The following is a 12,315-nucleotide window of genomic DNA, read 5'->3' on the forward strand; positions in this document are numbered from 1 at the left end:
ATAAATATTCATGATCGTGGCATATTTTTTCAATCTCCTTTGAACTTGCAAATTGAAGTTCTCTACAGGAACTTGCAAATGGTCTCAGCTAATTGTTAACAAAGGTAAGTCATTGTGCATCTAATACGATACTATCTCTCGTCTGTTACAAGAAAATGCCTAATTTTTGCAACAAATGTTACATGGAGCAATCCTGAAGGCAGCGAGAGGAACAAAGAATTTATTGTCTTTTCTTGTTTTTCACTTTGGTTTTTTTCCCTCAGTTTCAATGGAGATGGAATTGGGAGAAAAAAGAACAAACAAAAATCTGATTGGGAAGTTACTGGGAAAGGGTCCTGATTTCTTAAATATGGGTTGGATCATGAGGACGTGGAGGCCTCGCAAAGGCGTACGAGTGACGGTACTAGGAAACAACTTTTATTTATTCTCCTTCGATTTGGAGGAAGACTTCCTGAGAGCATGGGCGCGGGGGACAGTGTTTATGGGGAAACAATGCCTGGTGGTGAGAAGATGGCATCCAAAACTTGAAGGGGATGATAGGAACATGTGCTGTGCACAAGTGTGGATCCGGCTTAGTGGACTCCACTACCAGGAGTTGCTTTCTTCAAAGATAATATCTGAGATTGCATCGGAATTAGGTCAGGCCATCGCCATCGACAGTTCGGATGGTGAAGTAAGCATGTGCGTTGAGGTTGATGTGAATCAACCATTAGTCATGGAGGTGATGGTGGAGGATGGAATGGGAGGAGGAGTTTGGCAGTCCCTACAGTACGAGATTCCTATGCTATGTTTCAACTGTGGAAGAATGGATCATCAGAAGGAAGAGTGCGTGAATTATGATCCACGTGGAGATGGTGATCATGAATACGGACCTCATAATATGGCTCCCATGAAGCATGCAAGGGAACCGGTCTTCGCGTCTCTCCGGTACGTGAGTTGGCGCCGGCCTTGTTCTGGATGGGTAAAGCTGAACTTCGACGGTGCAGTGAAGGGAAGAAGCCAAAGAGGCGGGGCTGGCGGCCTACTGCGTGATGCGGAAGGTGAATTCATGACTGCTTTTGCGACGCCTGTAGCGACTACCAGATCATTATTTGCTGAGGTATACGCGCTTCGAGAAGGGCTGGAGTTGGCTGTTGAGTGCGGGGTGGAGTACCTATGGATCGAAGGAGACTCCAGAATAGCCATTGAGATGTTGAATGGATGGAGGGAAGCTGAGGCAGAAGAAAAGGCGCTTATGGTGGATAGCCGGAATCTGATGAAGGGGTTCAAAGGAGTAACTGCTAGGCATGTATTCAGGGAAGCAAACCAGTCGGCCGATCATCTAGCAAACCTGGGTGTAGAAGCAGGTGTTCATCAGGAATGGCGATCAAGATGCAGCCCGCCCCCTTCCTTGTTACCTTTGCTGTGGAGAGACCTTGCAGGCTGCTTGGTACCACGACTTGTTTTGTAGAGCAATTAATCAAACATTTGTATGATTCATTTGTAATTCTAATTAATACTTGTATTCATTGATTTGTATATACCAATATTTTGAATATAGAATTGTTTCTTGTATCAATTTCCATCTTCAATATTGTTCATTGAAACACAGGTATGCTTGCTTGGGTGCGTTGTTAAGAATGTCAAGAACAAAAAAAATCAAAACACCTTCAGACACCTTCCGTTGTCAATTGTTTTCAAAATAGATTTTTGGGAATTATTATAAAAATAGGATATTTTTCCATTTCACATTTTAATGGTTTTAAATTATTTTTATTTATTTTCTATGTTTTAAAATATCTTTTAGAAACAATTTTTATATCTAATATTTTATTTCTAATTACTGATGTTATTCTAAATTACGATGGGACGATTTGAACTCGATCAATTTCTTTTATTTTCATATAAAAAATAATTTTAAATTAAATAAATCATTTATGTTTTTATTTTTATTTTTTATTTTTTGAATGAAACACTTTTATTTTTCAATTTTAACTAAATTAAAATAAATATGTTTATAACAATGATAAAAATATCGGTACTTAGATTTTACGGATATATCATTGAATATCGTCCGATAAAAAATTGATCAAAACTTACGAAAATGTAAAAAAAAAATATGTATTGAGTTAACTTATTCTCAATAGGTTATTATTATAGTTCAATATCAAAATAAAATTAAATTATTACAAATATACTAATTATGTGATTCAAATATATTTATGATTTCTATTTAAAAATATTGGTATATTTTGACACAAAATATTTTTATATATGTATGTATATAAACAATTCTAGACACATATACCATAAAATAAATTTGGCTTACACAACACTCGACCACAATAGATGGATGGGTTGGGCCCAACTCTATCTTTCGTCCATACTAATTTCAAAATTTACATCTATTAAGTCGTTGGACTTCATCCATCTTTTAGCCCATTAGAAAATTTTGAAAGTCATCATGTATAGGTTAGTTGGGTTCATCCAATATTGGCCCATTAGACAAAATTAATAAGTTTAGGTATTAGACATCACCATTTTTTCACTAATATATTTTTGATACATCATAAATTTTAGTAATTTTTTTTCATCCAGGATCGATTTTTTGCTTATATCATCGATATATAGGAAATCATCAATATATCACCAATATTTCCCGATATTTTCTAATATCTTTAGTCATATATTTTGCTTATATCGTATTCATCTTCTCTAATAATTATCAATATTTTTTCAATATTTCATCATTGGTTTATAATAATAGCATTATATATATATATATATATATATATATATATTTATATATCAATTATAAATTATCTAACATTTAATATCATTTTCTTATTTAATTACTATAATTTTTTGGGGAAAGAAATAATAAAATTTAAGGTAATGTATTCTATATAAATAAATATAAAAAATATTTAATAAATAAATATTTATTTAAATTTTTATGATATAACATGTAAAATACTTTAATATAAATATTTATTTCTTACCTTAAAAACTTTTTTATGTGTTTTTAGGGCTAAAAACACTTTTAAAAAACCAAACAGACATTTAAAATTAGTTAAAAACTTGTACATTTTATTAATATTTTATCTTTATATAAAAATTTCTTTTTTTTTTCTTGCAGTAATTTTTTCAAAAAAAAAAAACCATTGGTGAATATAATTAAATAAATAGGGTTAGAACAATCAAGGTAAAGAAAACATGTCAGTTCAGCCAATTGAAGAAACTTTAACATTATATTTAATTCCCAAAAAAATATTAAAAAAAATGATTTTCTTATATTTGATTATATTTTAAAAAATATAAAATAAAATAAAATATAATTAAAACTAGTTAAAAACTTATATATTTTTAAATTATTTATTTATTTTATTGATAAATTAAAATAAGTAAAATAAATTTAAAATAACAAATAAAAATAATCTATTAACTTTTTAACTTTTAATATATTTTTCATTTTTTCCCGCTTTTTCTATTTTCTTTTCTCCTCGTTTTCTCCGGAAAATTTCGGAACCAAACATATTACTGATAGTGAAACCATATAGGAGCAGAGTACGGAAGAAGGCATATATGTTCCAAAACAGGGGAAACATATAGGCTGAAGAAACGGTGAAACTAAAGCGACGTCGTTCGGAACAACAGGATAGGACGCTGGCAAGTGAAACGACGTCGTTGCTCAAATCACAAGTCTCCACGTCATCCAAATATCCACGTTCCGCCCTTTAATTGGCTGCAAACATGTCATCACAACAGAGCTAACCCACCCGCCCTCCCCTCAAATTCACTCACACCGGAACCAAACCGCCTGCAAAATCAAAAACCAAAATCCATCACGTAATCCCAAGAAATCCCAGGGCTACGCTCTGGATAGTACACCAGATCGCAACGTGGCTCCATCAGGGCCGCCCACGCTCTCCCGAAGAAAACTCCTTTCTAAATCACCACCGTCGTTATCATCATCATCAGGAGCACCGTCAAGGATCGTACACAGAGAATCGCGGCCCCTTCCAGTATACCAGAAAAGGTGGTTTGTGGTTGCAGTGACGTTCTTCATGGCTCTCCCCTTCTTCGTTCTCGCTCTCTTCGTCTTGTTCGGTCTCGGCTCCGATCACGGCTCGGCTTCATCGGCTCATGCCGCTAATTCTGAAGAAGTTCAGGTGCTTAAACTTTTTTTTTCTTTTATTTATGATTTTTAATTTGGATTATTTGTTGAGGTTGTGGCTTGTTTAATTGGTGACATGGGAAACGAAAAGAGAAGGAATCAATGCTTAAGGGTCTGTTTGCTTGCTGAATGAATGAACGGAATTATAAATTGAAGGAGATGGCCTGTGAAAGTTCATGAGAGGATCTGAAATAGAATAAACTCAGTTTTGTTTCCAGGAGATGAAGAGAAGATTAAAAATATACATATTTTTTTTTAAGGCGTTTAGTTGTGAAAAAATTTTGTTTGGCTGTCGGGAAAATGAAGGAAGGGAAACCAAATGAAATATAAGAGTAGGTTTTGAATCTTAGAAACACACAGATATATAATTATTATTATATTTTTTTTCATTTAGTAATCAGAAAAGAAAAATGTCTGAGAAAATGTAGGAAGAGCAGAGAATCTAAAATTTTGAATACAAGAATTTTCCTTTTTGGTAACTGAGAAAATGGGATAGCTGAGAAAGATAGGAAAATAGAAAATTAAAATGTTCAATGTTAGAAGTTAGACGTTAGAATGTTTATTCTTTGGGACATGAGGGAAAAGAATATAAATATTGCTAGGAAAATGTCGAAAAAGAAATAAAGTGAATTTTGAATCCCCTTTTTTCATATGGTGAGTGGGAGAAAAACAACCAAGAGGATGTGGAAAGGAAAAAAACTCTTACATTTATCCTTCTTTGGTGCTTGGGAGATACAATTCTCCATTCAACAACTGCACCTAAAATAAGTATTTGCTGTTAAGGCAAGTGTTTTATTTAAGGAAGTAAAACAATGCAAAACATGAGATAGAAAACAATATTTCCATTAATTTGCTCAAAGTTCTTCTCTTCAGTACTCAAACAGGTTAATTGAACTGGCAGATTTCAATTTTCAGTTTTTTGGCTTGGCAGATTACTTATGGAACTGTTCTTAAGTTGATGCATGAGAGGACCAAGTTTCGGCTACATTCCCATGATGTACCCTATGGCTCTGGCAGTGGCCAGCAATCTGTCACTAGCTTTCCCAATGTTGAGGATTCCAATAGCTATTGGGTATTTTCCCTTTCCTCCTCTCTGCTGTATTGTTAGATTTTGTAAATGAGACTTTTGTAATGATTTGTAGTAAATAAACAGGTAACTCCTGGGGTGAATTTTGAAATAAATGGGTGGGTTTATTGGTGTTTGCTTCAAAATATAAGAGAGGAATTGAGCCACATACTGTTAGATAGGGTGTTTAGTATAGGTTCTTATCCTATATAGCATTGATAATTTATTTTTAGGTTTTCTCATGATGGTTTTCATTTATTTACACATGTGAAATTTTTTTATGGAATGCCAATGTTACCACGGAATCAATCTTTTCTGATGTTATGGCACAAATAAGTATGAAACCTTTCAGGACTAAACTACACCATGTTTGATTCAATTTCTTTAATCTATCTCACAAGAACTATAGTAATTCAAATTTCAACACTGATTACAGTGTGGAGTTTAGAATCACTTTGATTGGGAGGATAGGACTCGGTTTTAGATTTTCTATATCATTGTTTGAAATGGTGGAACCATTGATGAAAAATGAATCTAGAAGAACTTGGAAGGAAATCCATATAGTTTTCAGTTCAGTCCAAAAGTGGGCAGAATTGGATGGGAATATGTAAAGGCAGAAGTTATCAATATACAACTTTCTCCATTTACTTCCGAGAGAAAGAGAGTGAGTGAAGGAGCAGAATCACATTCCTTCCTTTTCCCTAATTGGAATTTCTTTCCATGCTAAGGATTTTACACAGTGCCATTCCCCTGAAAGTGACATAGTTTTAGACCAAACCTATTAAATTGCAGGTAGTCTTGGAAAGCCCTTGAGACGTTTGCTTGGAAAGAAACTTGGATAAAAAGTTTGGTTAGCACCAGCAGTGCACATGGTGGATAAAAAAACACAAATAGAATTTTCTGGGATCTCCAAGATTCATGCTATACCTGCAGAATTTTTAGTTATTTCAGTGAATATCAAACCACAAGTTGGTTTTTACTGCCCAACAGGATTTTACACAAATTTGGCTGGTCCTTGATGCAGCTTTATCAAACAGATTCTTAAAGTTCTCCTCTTAATTTTAATTTCATCCTGCCAAGTTCTTAAGAGGAGACAAATCTCTGCCCTGTAACTTCAGAAAAAAATGATTCTATATTGGTAAAATTGGTGTTCTATTTATTTTCCTTGTAGAAACTATTTATCTGGGCAGGAAGACTGGTCAATAGTCAATTTGGAGGATAACTTTTAACTTTTAGATTAAAATGGGGTTTCCTTGTGCAGATTGTTAGACCTCAGCCAGGGACATCTGCCAAACAAGGTGACACCATTAAAAGTGGGACAATAATCCGGTTGCAGCACATGAAGACCAGAAAATGGCTGCACAGCCATTTGCATGCATCCCCAATATCAGGCAACTTAGAGGTTAGCCTTTTTCCCCCTTTTCATCTTTTCTATCTTCTCTATCTTTTCTTTGATAAATGCTTTCCCTCTTTTCCCATAATCACTTTATATCATGCACAATTTTTGTGAGATGATACATGAATAGAAGTTGCAAATTGAGATGCAGCATATATGCTTTTATCTGGACCTAAGGAGGATTGGACCACCCTTGTTTCATATCATGCACAATTTTTGTGAGATAATACATGAATAGAAGGGCTATGCAGTGATTGGCCTTCATTTAGATGATATCCCAGGAATTGAATTTTCTTATCAATGATTTACTCAGCTTTTTAAAAAGAATATTAATGATTTTTTGTTTCTGTGTTGTGCTAACTAGATAACTCTCATAGTTGCCAGGATGCTTTCCATGGAATAATTGTTGAATTTTTAAACATCTAGTATTTATTTCAAGGATATACGGAGTGGTAAATTTTTTCTATAACTATTATGGAAATCTCTTGGTTCAATGTATTACACCTTCTTTGCAGTTTATATTATTCAAATCATAGTTGTTAAAAACTTACAATGCACCATACAATACAACGATATAGTACATATCATATGGAAATTGATACGTATCAAAATTTATATCTTATTTAAAGTGTATTTTATGATACATATAAAATACACGATATAATATGTGATACATAACACATACATCTTCAATTATTTTCATAATTTTTAAGAAAATCAAATTCATTGGTTTTTCTTTTTCTTTTTTTTTTACAGGAATTATTATATCAATTGATTAAAATATACAAAAAGATTAGAAATTGATCACAAAAGGGAGAGGGGGTAATAATGGTGATTGGTGAATAAAAAATTTTATTTAATATATTTGGTTTTCTCTCTCTTATCTTTTTTTTTTTCTTCTTTCTTTCTGCAAGAAAGGAATAACGATGAACATGAAAAGTTGGAACTTTGGGAATGACATATAAAAAGACATATATATCAACAACAAATACGAGTACATCTAGTTAGAATTTTTTAAGAAAATCAAATTCATTGGTTTTTCTTTTTCTTTTTTTTTTAAAGGAATTATTATATCAATTGATTAAAATATACAAAAAGATTAGAAATTGATCACAAAAGGGAGAGGGGGTAATAATGGTGATTGGTGAATAAAAACTTTTATTTAATATATTTGGTTTTCTCTCTCTTATCTTTTTTTTTCTTCTTTCTTTCTGCAAGAAAGGAATAACGATGAACATGAAAAGTTGGAACTTTGGGAATGACATATAAAAAGACATATATATCAACAACAAATACTAGTACATCTAGTTAGAATTTGGAATTCAAAATCAAATGTAAAAATTTAAAAAGTTTCTTTTTGTGGATTTTATGATGAACCTATACATTCAACTCATATTTTGTTAAATTATACTTTTCAAAACTCTAGTATTCAATGTTTTCATATGTTAAGATATAAGCTTTAAATTTTACTATCTTTCATGAAATTGGTAATAGTACTCTATACTTCATGTTTCCAATATATATGCACATGTAAGCATGTTTTTTCTATTTATTTTTCACTATAAAAAAATTATGATACACAATATAATATGATTCACAATACGGAAAATAGAAAAACGATATATGATATGTTTTGCAAGTTAACAACTATGACACAAATAAGTTCTCTTGAGTTATAACTGATATGGACTCTTATTGACTGCTATTTACAAAATGAATTTTGAGTGAGGTGAACCTTAGATTTTAGTCTCTTGTTTGGCTAAACCAGAAATCACGGTGGCAATGATAACATCTTCTGGACATTCCTCTAGCTGCCTTTTGCAGGCCTTAAATTGGAAATTTAAGTTGCTTGGATTGGTACTCATACTCATGATTTAGGGTCCTCATTCTTTCTTCTATTCCAGGTCAATTGTTTATCAATCCAAAACTTCTCCATTCAGCTATACTCAGTTTGTATTCATGTTTTCTTTTCAAAACTGCTTGCTCTTTTGATACATGACCATGTGTTGCTATTTTATTATTTATGAATATTCCTATGAGCCTAAATGTATTATAGCTGCATGGTTAGCCCAAAAAGCAATATGAATTCAGAGTGGACTGCTTTTCTTTCCCTCTTGATTTCTGTCCAGGTTATATTCTTTTACTGGAAAACAACTCTTAACTCCTGTATGACTTTGACATAAAGAGAGGCTGCTATCCTTTGCCTCTTGATATCTGTCCGTATGACTCGACAATGCTACTTGCTAAACATCAAATAGTTGAGATAAATTGTCAAAATTTTGTTTTAAAAAGCGAGATATTGATTGATAGTTGTAAACTTATTTCATTTTATTTATCCTTTTTGTTTAACAGTTGACCATTTATGTCATGATTGTTTTCAAGTTTCCTTGGTCTTTGTTTCTGTGGAAGTTGTCTTGTTATTGAAACTTCTAGACAGTTTAGTGTACACTCTTATCTTCAACTTCAACTGAAGCAGGAAATTTTCTTTTATCGATTGAAGAGCTAATAAAATTGATTAGGTTCACATTTGGTGATGCTACTCTCATCATATGCTTGGTGCAGGTGAGCTGCTTTGGATCGGAATCTGAATCTGATACTGGGGACTATTGGAGGTAAGACCCAAAATAAACTTCTTATCTAGTTTGGAATATTTATTGTCATCATGTACGGCTTGTGCTTTAAACTGCGCCATTTTCTTTAGGCTCCTGATTGAGGGGAGTGGGAAAACTTGGAAACAAGATCAAAGGGTTCGGCTTCAACACGTGGACACTAGTGGCTACTTACATAGTCATGACAAGAAATACACACGGATAGCTGGTGGACAGCAAGAGGTGAGAAGGGAAAAATTACAACTATTCGTTGAAAGAATGATCAATTTGTTTGGTGCTATTCTCAATTATAACTTTTGGAAGAAGATAGGGCTGCAACTTTGGTGGGTTGGTCCAGTTGATGGCTAATTCAAGTTTAATTCAAATTAAAAAACAATCAATCCGAGTTCAATCCAATCCGACTTCTAACTCGAGGTATTCAATCCAAGCTCAACTCAACCTCATTTTTCTATACTTGGGTTGAGTTCGGATTGGTGAGATTAGATTTGGGTTGGTTGGTTGATGGAGTTGCATAATTCAAAATTCATCTATAATGTTTTTTTTTTTTTAAATCTATATATTTATATGAAATTTTGAATAGTAAATAAGATAAAATTTCGAGATTAGTAATAAAAAAAGTAAAAGAAAATTTATATATTTTTCTAAAATAATGAAAAAATATATGATATAATTTAATTTGATTTTTTTTCCTTAAAATTTTAAAAGAAAAATATTATAAATAGGAAAAAGTGTGTTTCCATACATTCATATGAAAAAATCTATAAAATAGAACTCAAGTTTATAAAATACAAATTTTAAACAATAATCTAAAATTAATTAGCATTTCATATTTTTTTTATATTAAAATATTACCTTTGACAATTCAAGTACTTTTTGATGATATAAATACTACCTTTAACTATTTAGGTTTTACATTTGACTTCATTTTTAGAGAGTTTTTATTTTATAATTATTTTTACATGAGTGCATGAAAACTCGTTTTTTTCCTAATAAATATAGTAAAAACATTCAATAGGGTTTAATAACCTCAAGTTATTTGAATCCAACCCAAATTGAGCTTAGGTTGAAAAAAGTCAACCAAATCATTGAACATGATTGTCCAAGCCCACCCAAAGAGTGAGTTGGATTTGGATCAGGTCAATTCACCCAAGTTGCACCCCAAGTGAACCCAATCCATTGTTTTTGGTCACCAGGCTGCCTACCCATTTTTTGGAAACTCTCATTTGAAAACTAATAGTATATATGAAAAGGCATCATCAAAACATCAGCTGCGTAACCATTATCCCGGTTATTTCGCATTGACATTTAGTTTATGCCATGGGTGAACAATGCTAGTATTTTGTGAAACATTAAAGATCTATATGCTTGTATAGGTATGTGGTGTCCGAGACAAGCGGGCTGATAACGTCTGGCTGGCAGCAGAAGGTGTCTACTTGCCGGTTACTGAAAGCAAGTAAAAGTTTAGAAGTGATGACAATTGGAAGCCATACTCTAATGTCAAAAACAGGTACATGGGTTTTGGATTCTTTGGTGGCTGGTGCCTGTAGTTCTTGTAATAGCTATAGATAAATATTCCTACTAATTAAAAGAAAGAACATGTCCTGGGGTAGCCTTTGGCTCAGGGGTACCCTCTGGAAATGTTAATGCATGGATTGTATGAATGCCTTTTGTACTTTTTAGGAGTAATTCTTACAATTGGCCATCATTGCCACCACTTTGATGATTCTCTCTTTCCCTGACATTACAGAGGCAAGTAAAGTATCTCTTAAGTACATGTAGAGTGTTTGGTAGCAGGGCTGCACTGTTCCGATCTAGGGTAAGAATAACATGTTCCGATCTGGTCTTTCACGTTTTCCCCGTCTTAGGTTTGCATTTATTGTCCTTCCCCAATTAAGTAAAATCCCAAGTAGTCATAAAAATCCAACTCCACAGCTTTAGCCCTGAGAACAAACTCTGCTCTTCTGCTGTGATGGTCCCCATTTTTCGCTAGACATACGATGGAGATTGGGGGGGGGAGAGAGGTTTTGGTAATAAAATTTGTCCACATGTTCCATGTTTGTGGCAGGGCAAACATCTTCAGATGCCTTTATAATGATGCCCACCGACACCTCTCTACTCCTTCTCAATTTCATTTCTACTTGAAGTAACCTCTTCCATCCATACTTTTAGACTCTCTTGGAATTGTTTCTATTCAAAATTCTTCTAGTGAAAATGTTTTTCTTTTTTTAAAAATATTTTTTGGAAAATCATTAGTGCATTACAAGCAACTTCTCTACTTTAAAAACAGTTTTTATATTACAAGTGCTTTTAAAATGTCAAAACCCCTGATCAACCAAGCTATTTTAAACCATAAGGAATAAACAATACAAAAAGAAAGTAATGAGTTAGGTTTTGTGGGTCAACCAGGCATTCAATGGGATGTCCTTGCGGGTGGAAAATATTCACGTGCAGCCAAAGATTTCAGGATTGCTGTTTTTTTTTGTTTCTTCCCAACCTCCACCCACCGCCTCGTTGAAAGAGAAAATTTCTCACAAATCCTAACAACCTCAAAGAAAAATGCTACTCTTTGACTTCAACACATCCAACACATCCTCACTTTAGCAGCTGCCCTAAGTCTCTCTCTCATATATAAGCTCAAAGTAATAATCCCACATCTAAACAATATTAGTTTAAAGATGACTTTGTAAGCTTTTTGTAAACCCCAAAGAAAATAGGATATTGAACCAAAAGCTCATACACGCATAATCAACTAGAAAAGTGTAAATTGTAGTGAGAAATTTCTCTTTTTTGTGCCTATGGTGAGATATTGGAATAGATGCTATGACAAAGAATCCACTAGTGATCATGTATTCACAATGGGAAGAAGATTCATCCCATAACCCACACCCCCCACTAGTAGCTATGTGTTCACAATGGGAAGAGGAATCATATCATGAAGTCCTTAAAACAAAGGTGAATTCCTAGATACCATGGGATTTTAATTGATAGTAGTAGACAAAGCAAGAGAAGAAGTGGAATGATTTTGTAATTTCCAAGAGTGCATACCATGCCGATTAAAAATCAATGCTTAAAATAAGTATATACATTG

The 12,315-nt window shown here is 33.1% G+C and overlaps 2 protein-coding genes across 2 annotated transcripts; both read left to right on the top strand.

The window, feature by feature from the left end:
- Window positions 1-229: 229 nt before the first annotated feature.
- LOC132253606 (uncharacterized) lies at window positions 230-1,450 on the top strand. Its single transcript, XM_059736106.1, has one exon. It carries the CDS (start codon window positions 269-271, stop codon window positions 1,448-1,450), a length of 1,182 nt encoding a protein of 393 aa, XP_059592089.1. The 5' UTR covers window positions 230-268.
- Window positions 1,451-3,592: 2,142 nt separating this feature from the next.
- LOC100243952 (stromal cell-derived factor 2-like protein) lies at window positions 3,593-10,941 on the top strand. Its single transcript, XM_002285252.3, has 6 exons — window positions 3,593-4,151; window positions 5,088-5,228; window positions 6,484-6,624; window positions 9,181-9,230; window positions 9,320-9,449; window positions 10,601-10,941. The coding sequence occupies exons 1-6, from the start codon at window positions 4,047-4,049 to the stop codon at window positions 10,682-10,684; spliced, it is 651 nt and encodes a 216-aa protein (XP_002285288.1). The 5' UTR covers window positions 3,593-4,046; the 3' UTR covers window positions 10,685-10,941.
- Window positions 10,942-12,315: the final 1,374 nt, after the last annotated feature.

Source organism: Vitis vinifera, chromosome 4 (genome assembly GCF_030704535.1).
Source record: "Vitis vinifera cultivar Pinot Noir 40024 chromosome 4, ASM3070453v1".
Classification (NCBI taxonomy): domain Eukaryota; kingdom Viridiplantae; phylum Streptophyta; class Magnoliopsida; order Vitales; family Vitaceae; genus Vitis; species Vitis vinifera.

Excerpts from the sequence above, each read along its gene's own strand:
- LOC100243952 (XM_002285252.3), top strand. The coding sequence starts at position 4,047 with ATGGCTCTCCCCTTCTTCGTTCTCGCTCTCTTCGTCTTGTTCGGTCTC. Across the intron at positions 5,229-6,483 it reads AGGATTCCAATAGCTATTGG|ATTGTTAGACCTCAGCCAGG; the intron begins GTATTTTCCCTT and ends TTCCTTGTGCAG. Across the intron at positions 6,625-9,180 it reads CAATATCAGGCAACTTAGAG|GTGAGCTGCTTTGGATCGGA; the intron begins GTTAGCCTTTTT and ends TGCTTGGTGCAG.
- LOC132253606 (XM_059736106.1), top strand. The coding sequence starts at position 269 with ATGGAGATGGAATTGGGAGAAAAAAGAACAAACAAAAATCTGATTGGG.